The sequence below is a fragment of the Lepidochelys kempii genome, chromosome 7 (genome assembly GCF_965140265.1).
Source record: "Lepidochelys kempii isolate rLepKem1 chromosome 7, rLepKem1.hap2, whole genome shotgun sequence".
In the NCBI taxonomy this organism is placed as follows: Eukaryota; Metazoa; Chordata; order Testudines; family Cheloniidae; genus Lepidochelys; species Lepidochelys kempii.
Window position 1 is genome coordinate 54,058,038 of NC_133262.1, and position 22,943 is coordinate 54,080,980.

Sequence of the window (22,943 nt, forward strand, 5' to 3'; positions counted from 1 at the left end):
GCCACTCTGGCAAAGGTGGAGGAATGTAGAATGTCCACCAGTTTGTGGTGAGGTTCAGTCACTCGGAGCAGCTGTTATTTGCAGGGCTTCTGCCACACTCTGAGCCAAGTCCTGGAATGATTTTAAATCATCCACCATGGATGGCAGAGGCGGCATCACCGCCTCATCAGGTGAGGACGACGAGAGACGAGCTTGAGGGATGTCTTCCCTTTCTGCCTCAGCTTCAACTTCCTTCCCCAGGTGCTCAGGAGGTTCCGAACCCTTTGATGCCGCAGCTGAAGGAGGGTGGCTCCTAGCTGCTAGTATACCACTGGAGGGGCCTGGGAGTCTTGTTGCCCCTGGGCTTGCCCCGGTACTAGTACAGCCCGGAAGGGTAGGGGGCTGGTACCATGTCTGCCCAAACCATGGAGATTGAGGGTTGTGGGGGGGCGGGGCACAGTAGGCCTGGTGTCCATGATGAAATTGGGACTTGTATGGTGGGTACGATGAGTGGTGGGAATCCAAGTCCTCTTCCTCTCTTTCTGACTCTGAAGAGGAAAGAGGTGGTGTGCAGCATGGAGATCTTACTGAGTCCAATGCTCTGGGAGAACTCGGCATCGGAGCCCTGGTACTGAGTAAGGGCAAGTCAAGGGCGTCAGACACGGAGAGATCTGTTGTGCACTGGAAATCCACCAGTGCGGATGTCAGCGCCAAGAGGCTCGTACTGATGGAGTCAGAGACATGGACCTTGGTCCGTCAGTGCCACGCACAACAGGGTCAGTGCTGGTGACCACGCCGTCGTGTAGCCTTCACTGAGGCTGATCTTCCAGGCTTTTCAAGCCCCCACGGTACAGGTACTTCTTTGCCCGTGCCCGGCTGGTCTATGGGCAGACCAACTTGCTCTGTCAGCTTGGTACCGCATGTGGTCTCGCTACAAGCTCTAGACAGTTTCAGTGCCGTCCATACTGATGGAGCTGGATATCATTTCCAGCTTGATCGAGGCTCATTATGGGGACTCACAGACCTTTTCTTGGTGGTCTTGAGCATGGGTGGCGGATATCATAGGCCAGGGCAGGCTAAGCCTCCCCTGGCCTATGCTGTGCCCCGCCCATATTGAGCTCCAAGGTACTGCCCTCCCTCTCTACCTGAAGCTGGCAGGGCACCGGGGGCTCAGCTCCCAAAGGCAGGTCTGAACTCAGGTCTGTCAGGGGCCGGGGCGGCCCAGTGCAGCATTGGGGCCAGTCGGGGCATGGAGGGGGTCGAGCCAACTGGGGAGTGGAGGAGATCGAGCCAGCAGGGGGCGGCGGCCTGGCGCTTGAGGCTCTGGCAGGCAGGGCTTTGGATGGAAGGGGTGGTGGGCTAGCCTACCTGAAGGTCTTGAGTAAGTGGCTCATCTCCTTGGAATCACCTGCCTTTGACAAAGAAGATTGAAGTAATAACTCCGAGGGTTAAAGAGCCGACTCCATGAGCAGTAGTTTAAGCCTTAACTCTTTATCCTTCCTGGACCTGGATTTTAACTGATGGCACCAACCACACTTTTGTGGATTGTGCTTTTCCCCCAGGCAGCAAATGCACTGCAATCCAAAAACTGGGATAGATTATTTGCAGCTAAGGCACTTTTTGAAGCCTGGAGAGTCAGACATACCCTTGTCCAGGAGGGTCCCCCCACCACCAGGGTTGGTGGGAGGCAAACCCTTTCTCCCCCCACTTCCCCTTTTTCTTTTTTTGCCATGGCCAACTTAAAACAAACAAGGTACTAAAAGGCTTCAAGGGAAGCTAAAATTTGCAAAACTATAGGGAGTTAATCCATGATGGGACAGCTCTTAGCTCTGTCTCTAGCCAGGGGCAGCTGAGAAGGAATTGAGGAGGAAATGCCCAAGCACACTGGCTAGCCCCATGGCAAGTGGGGAGCTGCATGTGTGCAGGTGGGACGGACCACTATTGAAATTCTCCGATCGGTAGCACGTTGCCACACACACACCTACAGTGGAGTATCCATAGGGACACAGTGCGGAAAAAAACTAAGTGTTATAACTTTGTTATGTAATTCTGCAGCTTGGTCCACATAGGAATGATCAACCTGTGTTATAATGCTGTTGTGCATTTACTGTTCTAAGCACTCTGTTTAAACCCAGCAATATTTTTAGTCTATCGGAGACCTAACAGAAGTACCCAATTGGAGTCAAGAGACTTAAATGTTGTCTTTCTGCTTTCCCTCCCCTGTATTTTCCAGGATAGGCTCTTTGCTTACCTTTTCACTGGAGCAAGACTTTCCTGTCACACACCATTAGGTGGAAGGGAGATTCCTTGCAGTTTTATCACTTTAACTTATCCAAACTAAATTTCTCTTTTCTTAATCTCAGATCATGCCCTCTGCTTATACTGGTATGATAACCTCCTACTCCCTGGTCTTTCACATACACATCACCCTGCTTCAGTCCATACAAAACCCAGCTGCTAAAATCATCTTTTTTACCCAATCTGACCATATCAGACTCTTCTCTGAATCTCTCCACTTGTTTCCCCTTCTCTACCACATCAAAGTTCAAATGTCTTGTCTTTGTCTTCAAGGTTCTACATAATTTCTGTCCCTCACTACTCTCCTCGTCCCATATTGCTTCCTGAACCCATCACTGCAATGATACTAGTTTGGAGGCTTGTACATACTACCACTTATGTCAGTATAACTTAAGTCTTGCAGGGGTGTGAATAAGCCACACTGCTGAGCAATGTAAGCACTGGTGTGGACAGTGCTATGTTGGCGGAAGAGCTTCTCCCGCCAACATAACTCCACCTCTGCGAGAGGTGGTAGCTAATATGCTGATGGGAGAGCTCTCTCTAGGGTGACCATACGTCCTGTTTTGGCCATGACAATCCCTTTTTTAAGCCCTGCCCTGGCCATCCCAACTTTTTTTCCCAAAAGAAGGCATTTGTCCTGTTTGCTCTTGCTGACTTGATCAGTTGGCAAGAGCAAACAGGACAAATGCCCACTTTTATCAAAAAAAGTGGGGTGCGGAGTGGGTGAGCAGAGATGTCAGCCCCCCACAGGGGAGAGGCAGGGCGGGGGAAACAGCGTTCCAGCATGTGGGCTTCCCCTCTGCAGGTTTCCAGTGACCAGACAACAGCTTCACATGGGGTGGGCTGGGGGGGGGGGTTCAAAGAGTTCCAGCAACCGGGCAACAGCCTTGTGGGAGGAATGGGGATGCAGAGTTCCACTGACCGGTCAAAAGAATGTGCCCCCCCCCCCGCAAGGGGGTCCATCGATGGGCAACAGCCTGACCCAGGGCAGGGGAGGAGCGAAGGGTTCCAGTAACGGGCAACAGCATGCTAGGGGTGTCCTGTTCTCTCTTTGGGAAATATGGTCACCCTAGCTCTCTCCCACCAGCATATAGAGTATCTTCACCAGCTGCACCAATGTAGCGCTTCTAGCATAGACTAGTCCTGGGTACCTTGTTCATCTATTTCTCTCACTATCTTCTTTGTGCTGTCTCCCAACCATTCCCTACCCATTAAACACACAAACTTTTATTTTACAGATTTTTGCTCCTGTTTTGCCATAGGGTCATAGCCTCATTTGGAAAAAGCACTATAAAGACGACTTTCCCAACCAATATACTACCAATTTCTCAGACACTTCAGGAACTTTTTACAATAAATCTTCACTCTCCAAATATGCACCTAATCAGCACCCTGAACAACAATCCTTTCTGTTTCTGAAGGTAATCAAACTTGCTATTGTCCTCAGCTTTCACTTTAGAAAACACTATTTCTACAAAGAAAATTCACATTCTTCCTGCTTTTGTTGCACATGATAAAATTACTAATAGAGCAGCCTCACTGGAATTTATTGATCAATGCAGCATTCTTCTTTGAGAACAAAAACCACTCTGTCCTACATCCTGGCACTGGAGCTCCCAGTACAATCCCTGGAAGGAGAACAAACTCTTTGTGTCAAGCTCAGTACAGTGGACGGATTTCCCCCCCCCCCCCCCCAAGAGCTGAGATAAACAGACACCAAAGCAAAGTCATGCACTAGAAACACCAAAACAAACTAGAGCACAGCAGACTTCAGCATTAATTATAAATCAGCAAGCTGTTTTAATGTCACGGCGACACTACTGCACACTGTGGCAAAGACAGCTGGGTTAGTGAGAAACTTTAAACTATAACACCACAATTCAGGTGCATGGTTGGCATGGTGTTTGTGATTCCAACTGAGGGCCTGCAAGCTGTAGTACAAGTACCTTCTACCTGACTTTCGTAAACGTATACATATCGGATTACTTCAAAAGGTTGGTTGCCCATTTGGGCGTGCAGTGATTTCAAAATGGATTCCATATCAATTCATGAACAAAGCCAAGTAATATGTGGCAAGAATTAAAACGATTGCAGCTTTAGTTATTTGTACTGAGAGAGCATTATGAAGCTAGGATCTTTTCCCTCAAGCATCAGGAATAGACCACTGCTGAAGATGGGACACCTGACTTGATGGACAAATCATAGAAAATTAGGGTTGGAAGGGACCTCAGGACACCATCTAGTCCAACTCCCTGCTCAAGGCAGGACCAACACCAACTAAATCATCCCAGCTACAGCTTTGATTCCACCACCTCCCTAGGCAACCCATTCCAGTGCTTCCCCACCCGCCTAGTGAAATAGTTTTTCCTCATATCCAACCTAGACCTCCCCCATTGCAACCAGGGGTGGCAGGTTTGTAGAAATGTGCTGCCCAGAACACCCCCCACCACTTGCCTACGGCTCTGGGAGGGAGTTTGGGTGGGGGAGGTGGTCTGGGGTGAAGGATGGATGAGAGGTTAGGCTCTGAGAGGGAGTTTGGGTGGGGGAGGGGGTCTGGGGTGCAGACTCTGGGATGGAGTTTGGGTACTGGGTGCAGGTTCCGGGCTGGGGCAGGGGGTGGGGTTGCAGGAGGGGGGTTGATGGGGTGCAGGCTCTGGGATGAAGCTTGGGTGTAGGCTCTGGGATAGGGCAAGGAGTGGGGGTGCAGGAGGGGATGAGGGTACAGGCTCTGGGAGAGAGTTTGGGGCTGGGAGGGGGGTGAGAAAGGTATGGGGGTACGGGCTCTGGGATGGAGTTTGGGAGCAGGAGGGTGTACGGAGGTAGGGGTGCAGGCTCTGGGAAGGAGTTTGGGTGTCAGAGGGGGTGTGTGGGAAAGGGATGGGAGTGCAGGCTCTGGGAGGGAATTTGGGGGTGGGAGGGGATGTGTGGGAAAGGGATGAGGAGTATGGCGCTTACCTGAGGCTCCTAGGCAGGGTGGGCCGGGTCTCCATGCGCTGCTACCCCCAGGCACTGCCCCCACAGCTTCCGATTGGTCACAGGGGCGCTTGAGGCAGAACACAGACCCACCCTGCCCAGGGGCCACAGGGAGGGGCCAGCAGCCACGTGGAACGAGCAGGCAGGAAGCTGCTCAGCTCCATTGCGTTGCCAGTGGTGAGTGGGGCCCCGGGCTGTTTTAAATAGCCCAGGGGGCACCCGGGGGCGGAAGGTGGGGCCGAAGGAGAGACCAGAGCTGGAGCTGGGCCCACTGTGTCTGGGAACCAGGAATATTCGTGGTGCCCAGGCACCACGGGCCCATAAAACTCGCCGCCCATGATTGTAACTTGAGACCATTGCTCCCTGTTCTGTCATCTGCCACCACTGAGAACAGCCAAGCTCCATCCTCTTTAGAACCCTCCTTCAGCTATTTGAAGGCTGTTATCAAATCCTCCCTCACTCCTTTTCGGCAGACTAAATAAGCCCAGTTCCCTCAACCTCTCCTCGTAAGTTATGTGCCCCAGCCCCCTAATCATTTTCGTTGCACTCCACTGGACTCTCTCCAATTTGTCCACACTCTTTCTGTAGTTGGGGGAGAGGGGCCCAAAACTGGACACAATACTCGAGATGTGGTCTCACCAGTGCCCCAAGGAGGGGAATAATCACTTCCCTCAATCTGCTGGCAACGCTCCTACTAATGCAAGGTCTTTTGTTTCCTCAATGTGACCAACATCTGGCCAAAAGGTTTTGAAGTCAAATGGATATAAAAGTTACTTACACTATAATTATATACACACCAATCTGGGTATTTATTTACAGTGTACTCTCACCGTAGTATCAGTGTCTCTTGCAAAGGTTACATGAAGCCAGGAAAAAGTCTGAAAACTATCTTTTGTTTTTTGTCTCCTTTCCATGAGCATGTAGCAAGAGGCTCTTCATTTTCTGCCTCTCCAGTATAACCTAGTGACTTCGCTTTTTCCTTTTGTATTATATTCCTGTATTTTATAATTCAGTTTTACTCTAGCTCTTAATATTCCATTTCAAAATAGCAAGCATAAAATAGTAACAAAATGTAACCTGAAAAATCTCAAGTGCTTATGCATGTGTAGCAGCATTTTGCACAGATTAATAATGATGGTTTCCTGCCATCACAACAGATAAAACAGTATGTGCACTATTTTGCAGTTGTAGGGTAAGTATGCTGGTTGTGTTCAAGAATGAGACAATTCTACTACTTATCACAAACAGATTTCTACATACTCATTTTTCTCTTGCACAGTTTTACATACCACATGGCAATAAAAGTCAGAAGAGCTCCTCAAAGCCATTGAATAGAGTTTGGAAGTTTTACATAGTCATTGGCGATCCCTCGAGGTCGAGGATGATCTCTTTCACAGATTTTGTTTTTCATGGGTCCTTTGGTGACTGAGGAGTCCGATCCTTGAGCCACAGCCTCATTGGCAGACATTGCAGGTGGTGTTGGAAGACAGGGTTGGGTCAAAATTGCTGCATGACAGTTATCTTTCCATTCTTTTCTGGCATTTTTCTGCAACCAGGGCAAGGCAATTTCCCTCAAAAGTGGATGTTCCCTCTCTGACAAGTTTTCACCAGTTATCCCTATCCTGGGCTTCTCTCTCCAAGTGTGTGATGTGGATGCCACATCTCTCAATGTTTATCTTGAGGGTGTCTTTAAAGCATTTCTTTTGGCCTCCCTGTTTCCATTCTGCTTTAGTGAGTTGGGCATAGAGCAGTTGTTTTGATAAGCATACATCAAGGCATGCGCGCGTAGTACTCGCTCCACCTCAGCTGGTGCTGGATAATCAGGGCCTCAACACTGAAGATGTTGGCTTCTGTGAGGACACTGACGTTAGTATGATGATCCTCCCACTGTATGTTGAGGATCTTCCAAAGAAAGTGCTGGTGCTGGCGTTCCAGGTTTTTCAGGTGTTTTCTATAGGTCACCAAAGTCTCAGAGCCGTAGAGGAGAGTTGGGATTACCACTACTTTATAAACTAAAAGTCGAGTATGTGTTCGGATGTTGTGATTGTTGAACACCCGGTGAGACAGTCTGCCAAAGGCTAGGCTGGCACAGTGAATTCTGTGCTGAATCTCGATGTCTATGCCTGCCCTCTGTGAGAGATGGCTGGCAAGATAGGAAAGTATTCTACATTTTTCAATTTTCTTTGTTGATGTAGATCTTCCTTGCTGGGTCTGATGTTTGACCGGGGCCTGGCTGGTGGAGAACTTTTGTTTTGCTGATGTTCAGAGTTAGCCCTAGGCTTTTGTAAGCTTCAGAGAAGCAATTAAGGGAAGTTTAGATCCTTCCTTGAGTGTGCAACTACAGCACAATCATCTGTGCACTGGAATTTGGTTACTGTTGCCGATATTTCTTTAGTTCTGGCATGGAGATGAGAAAGGTTGAAGTTAATCCAATACTGGATGCCAATGCCCTGTGGCAGATGGTGTTGGGTTAGTGTTTTCATAGCTGCTAAGAAAAAAGAGAAAAGGGTGGGTCCCAGTACACCACCTCGTTTTACGCCAGTTCAGATGAGAAAGGGCTCAGAGGTAGAGCCACTGCACAAGATGGAGGCAGTCATCTGGTCATGGCGGAATCTTACAATAATGATAAATTTCCTTGAGCAACCAAACTTTGACATGATTTTCCACAGAGCCTCACGGTTGACAGAGTCGAAGGCTTTGGTCAGACCGATAAAGTTCATATACAGCTCCTGGTGGTGTTCTTGACATTTTTCCTGGATCTGCCTGGCTGCGGAAATCATGCTGGTTGCACCTCATGATGGTCTGAAGCCACACTGGGACTCTGGAAGTACTTCCTCTGCAACAGGAAGCAGGGGATTCAGCAAGATTCCAGCAAGAGGAGAGGAGGGCAATGCCTCAATAGTTGCCACAGTCGGCCCTGTCTCCCTTTTTGAAAATGGTGATGATGTTAGCCTTACATAAGTCGGCAAGGATTTCTTCGGTGTGCCAGAGTTTGAGGAGCAGCAAGTGAAGCTTGTTAGTCAGTTTTCAGAGTAGCAGCCATTTTAGTCTGTATCCGCAAAAAGAAAAGGAGTACTTGTGGCACCTTAGAGACTAACAAATTTATTTGAGCATAAGCTTTCATGAGCCACAGCTCACTTCATCAGATGCATTCAGTGGAAAATACATTGGGGAGATTTATATACACAGAGAACATGAAACAATGGGTGTTACCATACACACTGTAATGAGAGTGATCAGGTAAGGTGAGCTATTACCAGCAGGAGAGTGGGGGGGGGGGGGAGAAAACCTTTTGTAGTGATAATCAAGGTGGGCCATTTCCAGCAGTTGACAAGAATGTCTGAGGAACAGTGGGGGGTGGAGGGGGGGAATAAACATGGGGAAATAGTTTTACTTTGTGTAATGACCCATCCACTCCCAGTCTTTATTCAAGCCTAAGTTAATTGTATCCAGTTTGCAAATTAATTCCAATTCAGCAGTCTCTCATTGGAGTCTGTTTTTGAAGTTTTTTTGTTGAAGAATTGCCACTTTTAGGTCTGTAATTGAGTGACCAGAGAGATTGAAGTGCGCAGGTGAACGAGCCTCTAATAGTGTGGCTGATGTGATTAGGCCCTATGATGGTGTCCCCTGAATAGATATGTGGACACAGGTGGCAACGGGCTTTGTTGCAAGGATAGGTTCCTGGGTTAGTGGTTCTGTTGTGTGGTGTGTGGTTGCTGGTGAGTCCTTGCTTCAGGAGCAAGGACTGGCCTGTCTCCCAATATCTGTGAGAGTGATGGGTCTCCATGTTTATTCCCCTCCCCACGCTGTTCCTTAGATGGTCTTGTCAACTGCTGGAAATGGCCCATCTTGATTATCACTACAAAAGGTTTCTTCCCTCCCGCTCTCCTGCTGGTAATAGCTCACCTTACCTGATCACTCTCGTTACAGTGTGTATGATAACACCCATTGTTTCATGTTCTCTGTGTATATAAATCTTCCCACTGTATTTTCCACTGAATGCATCCAATGAAGTGAGCTGTAGCTCACGAAAGCTTATGGTCAAATAAATTTGTTAGTCTCTAAGGTGCCACAAGTCCTCCTTTTCTTTTTGTTAGTCAGTGCTTCTCCCCCCACTTTCAGTACTTCAGCTGGTATGCCATCAGGACCTGGTGTTTTATTGTTTTTCATTTGTTTAATTGCTTTGCAGACCTCTTCAGATATTGGTGGGTTGGCAAGAGTTTCCCAGATTGGGTGCTGAGGGATAGAGTCAATGGTGTCATCAGTCACAGTCAATTCTCAATTTAGAAGCTTTTGATGATTTCCTTCCAGCACTCTTTGATGGATTTGTTATTTTTAAGAAGGGCACTACCATCTTCTGATCTCGGAGATGTGAGGCCACTTGAGCGTGGTCCATACAGGGTCTTTGTCTCACAAAAAAAGCTCTGCATATCATGTCTGTCAGGGAATGTTTGGATTTCTTTTGCTTTGTCCTCCCACCATTTGTTTTTGATTTCTCAGAGCGTCCTTTGAACTTCAGCTTTGAGCTGATGGAAAGTGCTCTGCTTCTGACTGGGTAGTGGTTGGTTTTGCCAGTCGCAGAAAGCTTTTCTCTTCTGGTCCAAAAGGGCTGTAATCTCAGCGTTGTTGTTGTCAAACCAGTCCTGATGGCAGCGGGTATCAAAGCCAATGGATTCCTCGCAAACCTCATGGATGGTCTATTTCAGGGCTTCCAAGTCTTCTTCGACACTTGTGTTGTAATTTCCAGGTTTGCGTATGGCCAGTTTTTCACTGAGGAGTGTTTGGAAGTTCTCTTGGTGTACTGAGGATTGAAGTCTTTGGATGTTGTATTGCCATCTGTGTGATTTGGATTGCTTTCTATGTTTCGGTGCAATCCCGATGGATGTTACTGACCTCATCAGGGAGTGGTCAGTCCAGCAATCATTGGCTCCTTTCATAACACGGATGATTTGGACATCTCTTATATCCCTTGTTCTTAAAATGACATAGTCTAGGAGGTGCCATTGTTTTGAGTGGGGGTGTTGCCAAGTTGTTTTGTATTTGTTTCTTTGTCTGAAGATTATGTTTGTGATCATAAAATCATGCTCTGCACATTTGCTGAGTAGAAGGATGCCGTTGGAATTGGTCTTACCCACTCCTTCCTTCCCAGTGGTGCTACTTCATACATTAGAATCTTGGCCAACTCTAGCATTAAAGTTCCCTAAGAGGATTTCTAACTCAGTATTCCACCAACAAAGAACTGGTTTTTAGAATGAGAAACAATTACAAGATTTTGGCTTGGATTAAATCTAATCTGGAGTTTCTATTCCCCCTCCCTTTTTCTTTTCTCCCCGCCCCCCCTTTCTTTCTTGCCAAGTACTGGTGCTTTTAACTACATTTAGGGATGTTTCTTGGAGGGAATAATTTACTTACTAAAAATGGTTTAATACATAAACTCTGCTGAGTTCTTAACTCTGCCTCCGGGCTTTCATAATGCATAGGAACACTGCACCAACTGGATGTAAGCTTCCTGAACTGGGTGAAAGAATTTTGGAATTCTGTATGGTGCAAAAGCTCTGATGAAAGCTTGCTAAAGACTGTGGTTAACGTAGCATGTATATTGACTTCAGATATGAAACCCATAAATATAGGTATTTTCAATCATACAAAGATGGGAGGAAGAGGACCAAGTGGTGCCTTTCCACATGTTTTTAAGAATAAGCACAGGGATATAAACTCAGATCTTTTAAGTTTTGGGCTCCCATCTGCCACTAACTAGCTTTAACAAACATTGTGAACTTCCATACACTTCACAAACATTTACTTTGTAAACTAAACTCAAATCCTTATCCTCCTTGAGCTATCGGCTGCCTTTGACACCAGCCAACCACACTCTTCTTGATGACTCATCTTCCCTTGGTTTTCATGACTCTTTCCTCTCCTGGTTCTCCTACTTCTCTAATCATTCCATGTTTCCTTCAGAGGATCCTCTTCATCCACAGTCCAATATTCAGTATTCCCCTCTTCTTCTCTCTTTACACAGTCTCTCTTGGTGACCTCATTCAAAAACATGTCCAACTATAATCTTTACACTGATAACTCAGAGCTCCATTTTGGAGCTACTTTTATTCAAACTAAAATCTCACCCTGAATTTGATTTCTCCTTGTGAAGTCCTGCTGTTAGCTTAAAACTCAGCGCAGACAAAACTTAATTCCTTGATCTTTTCCCTTAAGCCCTCTTCCGTCCTCTCATTCTTGGTTACCACAGACCTCACCACCATCCTCCTTGTCCCTCAGGGCCATAATCTATCATCTTCAACTCAGCTTTCTCTCTAATCCCATACATCCATGCCGTGTCCAAATCTTGCCACTTCTTCCTATAAAACATCTCTAATATTCGGCCTTTCCACTCCATCCACACAGTTGCAACTTCCATCCAGGCCTTCATTATCTTGCTCCTCAGCTACTGAAACCTCCTCCCTTCCTGGGCTTAACAATAGCGTATCTTGCATTCAAGGGAGCATTCAAAATGCTGCTGCAATTATTTTCTGGTTCATTGTTTTAATCACATCACCTCCTCCTTTTTGTCCCTCCAATGACTCCCTCTTTCCTCCATAATCACAAACTATGTGCCACCCCTCATGGCTTAGCCAAGTTCTACCTACCTCCTCTCACAGAGCAGTGGTTTCAAACTGTGGCCTGTAGACCACTGGGAGTCTGCAGACTATGTTCAATATTTCCAAAGGAGTCCGCACCGCCATTTGAAATTGTGTAGGGGTCTTGAAAAAGGTTGAAAACCACTGGTATAGAACCATTGACACTCACCTCTGTTCCATATCAAATTTTCATTGTCCATGTACACATGGAAAATTTGACATCATGCTTTCTCCCTTGCTGTCCCTATGCATGGGAGTTCCCTTCTGTAAAAATCCACCATGCCAATATACTACCCTCCTTCAAATTCATCCTTTAAACTTGTCTCTGCCATGATGCCTACAAGTCACTCAAAAATGGTTAGACAGCTAGCACACTGGGATTACTGCCTGTTTCACTTATTATAATCTCACTATTACCTTGTGCTCCCCCCTGCCACTTTATTGTACCAATCTGTTGTCTCATACTTAGGATGTAAGCTCTTTGGAGCAGGGACCATCTTTTTGTTATGTGTCTGTAAAGGGCTTAGCAAAACAGGATTAGGACCTCCAGGTGCTACCACAATACAATTAATTTATTTAGGCCTTTCAACCAATTGGACAGTTAGGTAAATATCACTGCCCCATTTTTACAGATGGGGAAACTGCCACTCAGGGAGGCTGCAGTATACATTTTCAAGTATGTCGACTAATTTTCCTGATTCGTAGAGGTCCTGAATGTCCGTTGCTTCTATTGACTTTAATTGGAGTTGTGGGTTCTCAGCAAACCAAGCATCTCAAGCTGGACACCCAAAACTGGAGGCTTCCAAAATTAAGACACATTTGCAAATGTAGGCCTAAGTAATTTACTCAAGGTTACAAAGCCAGTTAGTGTCAGAACCAACATCTGAATCCAGAATTCCTTACTCCCATGCCCATGTCTATGATATTTAACTACCTGTTTCTCCTCTTGTGAAATAGGTTTAATAATAGTGTCTGTGAACAGGTTCCCTAAAGGTGTGTACTATATTCTTAATACTCATAAGGCTGGTGAGAGAAGCCTCGAGTCAGCTTTACCACAGTCCAATATCATCTCAGAAAAATTCCCCCCCAACAGTTTTAAACTGAAAAAGACTTTTAGCCTGAAGGCTTCATAGGCAAGAGACACACTTCCCCCCAAACTATATACATCGTTTCTTGTTAGAATTGTTTCCACTCTCTGTTATCATAATAACTGACCAACACTGGTGATACACTCACTGATGCTGCATATTCACCTTTTCTCTCTATTACTTAACTTCTGACTTTGAAACTAGTTTCTTAAGCAGCTCTTATGGAAAGGCAGGTACTGAGGAGAACACTGACTATGCTGAGAATAATAATTATAAATCAAAAAGTCAAATTAGAAAATACAACTGAGTTTGAGAAATTAATTAAACTATTCACATAAGATGGAGGCTCCTGTCAGCTTCATGTAGAACTCCATTAGCAGAAGGATAGAGAGTAATTACACATTTAATGGAGGAAACTCAAGACAGAAACATGACATTCTCACAACCCATTGGCTGAATATCCTGAAGGTATGGCATTATATCTTATGACTCTCTGCAGCCTGCATCTAAGTAGATTTACTTTCCTTCTCACCAGTCGCTGTGTCAATGGTTAACTAAATGCAAGCCACAAATACAATCTCTGTTAAAAAATTCCAATTTTTCCAAACTGTTTTTCTTTTTTTGCTCCCATCTCTTACCTTAAGAGCACAAAAAATGCAAGAATCTCCCATGCACTTGTGCGTCGTGATCTGTCGGAAGCTGCGACGGAAGATATCCAGGTGCCAAAGAACCTGTAAAGCAAAAGGAAGCACAGGTTATTTTATTAATCTGAATAGGAAAATCTTGCACAAGATTTTAACTAAAATTATACAATCCAAATATTTCCAAAAAGCATTCATGCATTGAAACTATTCATTAACAAGACATGCCTTTCATTTTTCTTGCCCTACGTGTTTCCAGTTATAGATACTAGTTTACTACCCATGCTGTCTAACAGAACATCCCTCAGCATCTCTCTCACACGCTTAACTAAGGCTGTAATTCTCCTGGGGTGGATTCAGATCCCATAACACGCTTTTAAATCTTCAAGCCTTTTGCTGTGGAATTGCTCAGCCACAAGATGGGCAGGCGGAGACTCAGGTGTTTTGAGTTTACAGTTCTAGGGAGAAAAGGGGCTAATACTACATTGTATTGCTTGCATACTCCTTTTCTGTCAGCATATTTATGGACATATTCCCAATTTTAGTAGATGCAGCTGAGTTTCCATGCTGGAAAGTGAGTAATATAATGGCATTAGATAACAGGAGATTCAGGTTACGTCTACACTATAGACCTTACAGCGGCACAGCTGTACTGCTTCAGCTGTGCTGCTGGAAGGTCTCCCACGTAGCCGCTCTATGTAGAGAGCTCTCCAGCTGTCCACACCACCAAGTCTGTCGGTGAAACTTGTGTCTGTCAGGACGGTGGGGGTTTTTTCTACACCCCTGACGGATCAGAGTTTTACCGACAGTAGTGGGAGTGCAGACATAGCCTAAGAAAATCTAATCTAAAAAAAATTAATCATTGTCACCAAAATGATGGGATGGTCTTTCTTCCAATTCCCAGAGACTTCATTCTCCTGTTTTTCCCCGCATGAGTTTGCTGACCAACTACAGAACCTGTCTGCAAGCAATGTGGGCACTCTGAAGAATGTATACTCTTCACAGGAAAAACTGTTTAATAATTTGTCAGTCCTAATGTTCTGGTTGTGGTGACCTATAAATTACTTACCCTTTGTTCAGCATTTCATCTTAGCCCCAACACTCTGGCTGGAAGAACTAAAGACCCATTACTCTATGAGTGGCTGCTGCACAGATAAACTGGCTCTTACTGGCCATAACAGTACTGTTCTATCTCCACTGCAGCTGAAATCAAACTAGCAACAATCATATTTACACACAGTTGCTACTGGAAATGTTCTAGCCCTGATCAATGTGGATGGGTATTCCCCCACCCCACCCACCCCGCATAGAAATCATGGTATTTACTATCATGTGTTAGCATCAAAAGTGTTTACAATTGGTTGTTGCTAGCATATAGGTTAAATTATAGGCAAAATTAGATAAAAGTTAGAACTGGGTTTTCTTCCCAGCTCTACCACTGAAACAGTGACCTTGGGCAAATCACTTGACTTCTGTGTCTCAGCGTCCACCTCTGAAAAACTGTGATAATATTAACCTTTCTGAATGTTTTCAATCTCTGACTAAAGACATTATACAGTATAACAATAATTATAAATAAATATGATTGTTGATAACTAGCTTAATTTCAACTAATATTAATTGGGCCTTAGTGTATACCCAGCACTCAATATCCAACATCAAGAAGCAGTAACTTTAAGGCAGTGTGCTAAAAGAAACTCGACCCAAATTGCATTGTGCATTTAACTGACTAAATGCTTCCACAGCATATGCACAGGCGTGTACATTTTCTTTTTGGTTGCTGACCAAGGATAACTTGCTGGAAAAGTTATTGATCCTGGTCTCCCAAAGTGATTCCAGTCCTGGCAATTTGTTAAGTAATGGAACTTAGAGCACAAGTTTACAAGTGTAAAAGTATTTTTTCAGGGTGGATAAAAATCAATGATATTTTAAAAAATCTGTTTTATTTAAATCAGATTTTTTTTTGATAAAATGCTTTTTGAGGAAAAAAAGCCATCTATAGTTTTAATTAAGGTACATTATAGCCCAAAGATATCTCATCATGGAATTATATAGGGATTATAAATTCTAATTCTATAGTATAAAACAATATATTCATGTAATGTTTAAAAAAAGTTTTGTAAATGAGTTCCAATAGTTCATGGATTAGGGACCCAATTTTGTGGGGTTCCACAGGCTTCTGTATAGATTATTTAGGTAAATCTTTCTATATAGACTCCATGCTCAGTCTAGAAGATACCATCAGAGATGCTTAGTTTTGCAGTTCTCAAACTGTGGATTTGTGTCTCCAGAGATAACATGCTTGTTAACAGCAAAAATGTTTTTAAATAAATATAAAGAGGTAAGAAATAACAGACAACTCTATTGTCCCTCTGCAAATTTGTGTACACAGAGTCAATCCCTTACCTCTCTCTAAAAGTGCAAAGTTTCAAAAAGTTCAATGAATAGAAGATTGTTGGGGGCAGAATAGATTTGGACAAGGAGAAGAAGTCTGGAGACAAATGTGAGAAAGGACATATGCTTGTTTTGTTAAAATATTGTATGTTTGCTGTTGAAGAAAAAAATCCAGAATACATAATGTTGTTTTAGTTAAATAAAACAATTTAAAATGTCTGCCTGGTGATGTTCTCCTCCTAATACAACCTGTCAAGAAAATCCTCCAAATATTAATGAGTAACCTGTTGAATTGGAGATAGTTCACCTCCCAATGACTTCATAAATATCTGCTTCAATTACCTTTGGTATATGAGATAACCAAACAATCATTCATTTTCTGGTATAGCTGTAAAACTAATCTGAAAAGTTTTCAGAATAAATCACTGTTTAAAAATGTATAGTGTGTACCTTCTAAAAATGAAACCCACTACATCTATCTCTGAGTTGTGAAGAATATGAATTAAGGTTATAACCACCACCACCAAGAATGCACTTTTATGTAGAAAATCATCATTAAATTGAGTCTTCCTGACTAGTGATTTAAATCATGATTTAAATCAATTTGATTTAAATGAAATCTACCCTGTATTTTTTCTTATATGTTTTTATTATATATTGTAGCCCATAGGCCTAGCTTGCCTGTATTGTATTTGTTATTAAATTTGTGAAGCTTCCCAAAAGTTCAAAACATAAAAGTTAATATTTGTACTTGAGTTGTAGCCCTTCCTGTGAGACTGTGGAAATCTTTGCTGCTCCTCATGACATACAAAACTCAAGAAGAGCTATGTCAGACTGAACAAAGGGGAGAAAATATTGCATTTAGGAAAGAATCCAGTATTTTTTTTAAATTTAACTGCATGAGGTAATTGTTGCTCCTCTCAAATGTAAAAACAGGAACTACCTATATCATAAGCAGCAGCAATAATTCAAACAGTCTCTCAGATTTAAGTTTACATTTTACAAATTTAACATTCCACAATAAAAATATCGAAGACACTATTTTAATGAAATATGAGATACAGCTTTAAAATCTGGTCATTCTGATTACCGTCTTCCTTTTTACATCCCACTTCAATATTTTTAGCATCCAATCTCTTTTGACCAATTAGAGTTTAAAGATTAACAGAGTATGCTATTTGAAGGATAGGATTCCAAGTTTTCAGACTGCTGTACAGCATCAAGCAGTTCATTAGATACCAAGCAAGCACTAAAATCGGGTGAGAATTGAAGTTTGGTGAGGAAGACAGTAATTCGTGCTTTACAAATTTAATGTACAAAATCTCATGACCCAAAAGAAATGGAAATATATGCCACGGGTAATCTCATCTTTCCAGTGCTAGATTCCATTTGTTTTGAGCCCTGGTATTTCATAGGATATTAGGCCCGTAAACTATTCACTAGACCTTCCACCTATATTATTTGTTTGTACTACAGTAATATCTAGAGTTGCCAGATGAGATTAGGGCCCCATTGTGATAGCCACAAAACATATAGTAAGGGAGAGTCTCTGCCCCAAAGAGAATGTAATTTAAAAAGAATAGACAAAAGGTAAGAGGAAAAGGTGTTGGTCCTGCTTTTGAGCAGGGGGTTGGACTAGATGACCTCCTGAGGTCTCTTCCAACCCTAATCCTATGATTCTAGGAAGGAAATATCTCCTTTTTACAGATGGGGGAACTGAGGCTCAGAGAAATTAAGTAATTTAGCCAAGGTCACATAGGAAGTCTGTGGCACAGAAGCAGGAAGCACATTTCCTGAGTTCAAGCAGAGTGTCTTATCACACAACTTCTTTGGCATGGGATCAGAATTTAATATGGCAAATCTTGGATCTCAGGCCAGTGAAATTTTCAATCCTTGATATGCTAAGTAAATTGTCATTTAGGTCCTACCCATACTGCAATTTAACTGTGCTGAAACTGTGTCCCCAAAATTAACTGTAGCTGATGTATAGACAGGGCCTTAAGGAACACCTTCCAACAAGAAGAACTAAGTCCAGAAGACTGGCATTCATAGTGTATAAGTGGTCACAATGCAAATAATTGTATTACATATATAAATCCACTAAGAACTTAACTTCTGACTTAGGCTTGACCTGGAAGGAATATCTCCTTTAGGGAATTGAAGGCAGTTCTGGGCAAGAACATTTCTTCATCTCACATGAGTTAAAGAATGATAGCTGGACATGAACTATGAACCGAACTTATTTCACTCAAACTGAACTCCCATAGACGAAAAGTCAGTACTTCTCTCATCAAGTCACCAGCCTGTGATCTCTAATTCAAGAGTCGAAGAATACAGACTATACAAAAGGGATTTTAAATGGACGCTATCAACTGAATCTAGTTATTTAAAAAAAATTAATCAGTTTCAGGAACTAGACTTGCCAGAAGCCCTGCCAATTTTTGTGGTTTCAAAATCAGTTTCCTATTTCTTACAAATATTTTTCTTCTCCTGTTGCTGTGTGAAAACCCATATAAACAAAAGGAATAATTGACTGGTGCACCACACAAAACTGAACATAAAAAATGAAAAAGGAGGTTTCTCTAATCCTTCAGTTTTATTCATTTTAAATTAAAAAATTCAGACAGAAGTGTAATTTTTAAGTTAACTGTACCCCTTTAATATACTTTTGTCTTGGAAAGTCTAGGGCTTTAGCCCAGTTATGGAACACAGTTAATCTATACTACAAAGTAGAACTGTATTTGTTAGTCTCTAAGGCGCCACAAGTCCTCCTTTTCTTTTTGTGGATAGAGACTAACACGGCTGCTACTCTGAAACCTGTATTCTATCTGGAGACAATGGTGTTGCAAAAGTCCCCTAATTTGGTTGTATTTGTTGTGTAGACAGAGCCTAGAAGAACAAGTTAGCAACAATAAGAATATAAAGCAAATAGAAAAGGTGAACTACAAAGACAGACAAGCTGAATACCGCATCCTTACCTGTAAAGCACTATTCAAGAAGCAGCTATTCTGTCCCGGTTCATTGCTGAGGCCCTTACTGGGTGCAATGGAAGTTGTACTACGTGGAGTAAACATCCCCTGCACGCCACCCCGTCCAACAGAAAAATAAGTCCTTTTCAAAGACATCTTTCACATTTAGTTCTATAATATGAAGAAGGCTTTTGTATCTCTGTTTGACTGAAAGTCTTCACTGGACAAGATCTTTTACCCAAAGTGAAAATTGAGCAGTACAATCCAATCCTCTTAAAATACAGTTTAAACAAAATTTCTTCTTCAATGTGTACACATGGAACTCATGAGTTAGCTATATATATTTATTTTAAATCCAGCGCTGGATGCTATCATTCATCAGCTGATGATATAGGGATGATGATGCTTTGTAGGCAACAGAACAGAAGCAAGCAAAACGAAGGAATCCATTGGTCTTTCAAGTGCAACTGCTTTGCTGTTACATCCTTCTTCTGAACAGGCTGTCACTTCAATAGAACTCTCTAGAAGACAGTGTAATTGCTGAAGTCCAGCAGGGTCCAGGACAAGCAAAATGTAAGACTTCTGTTAATACTTTTATAATCCTCCCACAGAACATAGAGCAACACAACTAGTAAAAAGGCAAGCCTGCCAAAAACAAAATAAAGCCTTGCTTCTAATGGGAGTGGTGAAAAGATAACTTCAGTTCTGAGAGGGATGAAAAAGATTCCAGAATTGCACTGGGAAGTGCTTTTATTTTAGGTAGTAAAACTTTAACAGAAAAGTTCTTCTAACTCTCCATGCAGATCTTTAGAAGTTTCTTCTCCTGTTCCTTCTTTTGCAACTGGAATGCCCAGCCGTGCCAGAAAGTTTTACAGAGAAAAAAATAATCAAAGGCTTGCGTCATGTAATTACTCTCTTGGTTTTGTGGTGTTCTGCCAAGACCAGTGTTGCCTCACCTCCCACTATATGCAGAACCTTTTGAAACAAAACAAAAAATACAAAAGCACATCCCCAAAATGAAATTAAGAACAAGAAGCAAAGGAACCTGTGGGCATGTGTCATGGGGAAACATGGATGAAATATGATGTAAGGGTGAAGTTAATTTTAATATTTTTTAAAGCTACATACAATTTTATATGAATAGGCTACAGCACATCATTCTTAGCACATACTCCTTGAAGTGTCAAATTAGCCAGTTTCTAACAAAGATCTTGAAAAAATACAAACTATATTTATATATGCATATTTATAGTATTATAAAATCATGTTTACACTTTGGAAGAGGGGATTGTCTCATCTGGATTTGGGGCTTTGCAGCAGTGCTAAACCTGGGCAAGAGGGCATGGAAACGTAGCTGCATTTCCTCGTGGAGTTACTGTTCAGAATGCCTTTGTCAGAGCAGAATATTCTCCCACTTTCTTATTTAGAGAAGATGCTAGTCATCTGCAGGACAAGGAATTTAATCCAGATATGGTGGAAGCCATCTTCCAAATGACACTGAGAGCCTACAAATAGAAACAAAAGAACCATTAAGAGGAAGATGCACTTTTCATGAGTGAATTTAAACAATCATTTAGTCCTAATACATGAGGAAATGTGGAAAACAATTCTCATCTCTGAGAAATTCTATTCTTATCCACATGGCATGAATAATGGGCATGGTCCTTCAGGAATACTATTTCAAGGATTTAGGAGAAAAACCTTTTGCACACTAAGTTCTAATGTAATAAGTCCACCTGTATTTATGTCACAGCCATACTGTGAAAGTAGTTAGCTAATTAGTTTTTCTACTGACATTACAGGGGTTTCTGTAGTATTCTCCCACATAACCTATAAATCAATACCATCAAGAACTAGCTAAATGTAAGCCAAATGGCATTATAACACATGATCTGATTCAAGAGTACAGCAACACTGTACTACACAAAGAGAAGCAGAGAGACTCCATATATTAGGGGGAAAAAATTGATGGCGGTTATTTTTACTTCTTAGATAATTGAGAATGCCCTTAACTATAAACCTCTTTTTTACCATCAAAACATAGCTAGAATTTCACAAATACCTAAAGAAGCAATCTCTGTATGAGCCTCACACACCCATTCCTTTCTAAGAGTAATTTTTTGCACTTCTATTAGACTTATCTGAGGATCTAATAGTGCTCTACAAATATGTATAATACAAATATTTGCCTACCCCTGTGAAGTAGGTAAATCTCTCTGTTTTACAGGAGAGTAGTCCTGGTTTACAGTCCCATGCTCTAACCATTAAATCCTACTCCTGAGAGTTTAACACACAGAACAACATCAAGCCGGTTGTGCAGCATTCCTAAATGCTGAAAGGTGTATAGGAATCATTTCAAAGCAACTTCAAATATCAACTCCTCTCTTTCCTCAAGGCCTTAATGAGCTATCAGCGAAAATCACTTGGGATAGTTCAGTTTCCAGCATTCACTTATGGATCTTTGTAAACCATCCCTGCCTGTGATAGATATACTGGCCAGGCTTGAGCAACAACAAAGACCAGAGTGCTATTTGGAATGACTCAACTCATGCAGAATAGCGATGATGTAATTCTCACAAAAGAAAATGAAGAAAGGCACCCCTCCCCACTCTTTCCCGCAATACCTGCAATTAGGAGTTTGAAAGTCTGAAGGGTGAAATCCAGAAGGGCACAGTGCCAACAATTCAGTGAGCAAACACCTAAGAAATATTTATTGGACTTTTGTTTTCATCTTAAAGCAGGGTTATTAAAGTAGGATTGCTACAAAACAGTCATTGTGAGGTTCCAAATGTATTGTACATCAGTTGTTTCCAGATCAAATGGGTTCAGCTATTCCATAAGGGCATTTTGCTAGCTGCTAACACTGTAAACTCATCCTGGGATCAGGAAGTCAAGCTGGGCTCTTCCCATTTTGCATGTCTCCACAAGATATAAAGATTTCGCACAACAAGTAAGGTCTTAGCAACACTTTTGAATGCCCATTGCCCTCACAAGATTTGTACAGGTTTAGCCAATTGGTTTATTTACATTCCATTCTATTACTGTTGCACGAGATGGAATAAACTCAGTGTGATCTCTCTTAACTATGCTGACTGTACAGAGTTAACAGGAATAAGAAAGCAATAAAGACTAATTTTTATCATTAAACAGCTATGTCTGTGAATGTACACAAGGAAAAGATCTGTTGAGAAAAAATCACCATCTTACATTGCCACTTTGCAAAACATAGCCACACTTTAAATTTTGTAATTCAAATGTCTTCAGAATGGAATTCTAGCTAAATTGAACTTTCCAAAGGTTTGAGACAACTCTCTCTAGTCTCATTTACAGGTAGGGTGACCAGAGAGCAAATGTGAAAAACGGGGACAGGGTGGGGATAATAGAAGCCTATAAAAGAAAAAGACCCCAAAATCGGGACTCTCCCTGTAAAATCGGGACATCTGGTCACCCTATTTACAGGTTCCCATTCACCTACCTCCTCTGCTCATTGCTTTCACACTAAAGAAAAAAGGATTTATTTAAAATTTCACTGTAATTCCAAAAAAAAAAAACCAACCCTCCACGCACCAGGGTAGAGCCATTGCTTCCACCATTTTTGATAGCAATTCACCCATTGCAGAACCATCAGCAAAAGTTCCAATCCCAACATATATATCTACATACACACACTAACCCATTAACCACAACACTCTGGAAAAGGAAAGGAAGGATGTTAGCAGTGTCCCTTTTAACAGATTCAGGTGTTCCACAGAGTTTGTTTTTTCTTCTCCTAAACAGAGTGCCATCTTGTAAACAGTCCCAGCCATAGCAGTTTTCTTCGCTGAAGTCAAGTCAAGGCAACATTCTGATATAAGGCAGAGGCCCCAGAGAACATATACATTTATTATAAATCTCTGAAAACATGCCATTCATTTTCAGCAAGAAAAAACATTTCCATATATTACTTCCCCTTAAAAAAGCAGTAAG

At 42.5% G+C, this 22,943-nt stretch overlaps 1 protein-coding gene across 22 annotated transcripts in view; it reads right to left on the reverse strand.

Annotated features, from left to right (window-relative positions):
* The window catches only part of USP54 (ubiquitin specific peptidase 54), a 278,081-nt gene that overhangs the window by 133,356 nt on the left and 121,782 nt on the right, over nucleotides 1-22,943 (reverse strand). For 18 of the 22 annotated variants that reach the window (XM_073352837.1, XM_073352844.1, XM_073352849.1 and 15 more), the window contains 2 exons: nucleotides 18,987-20,482; nucleotides 13,612-13,704 (listed from right to left, as the gene is read on the reverse strand). In XM_073352837.1, the coding sequence (XP_073208938.1) occupies nucleotides 13,612-13,704; nucleotides 18,987-19,133 (240 nt within the window). In that variant the 5' untranslated portion in view covers nucleotides 19,134-20,482. Of the gene's footprint in view, nucleotides 1-13,611; nucleotides 13,705-18,986; nucleotides 20,483-22,943 lie in introns of those variants that run through there. The other 4 variants (XM_073352836.1, XM_073352841.1, XM_073352834.1 and 1 more) reach the window with 3 other exon arrangements.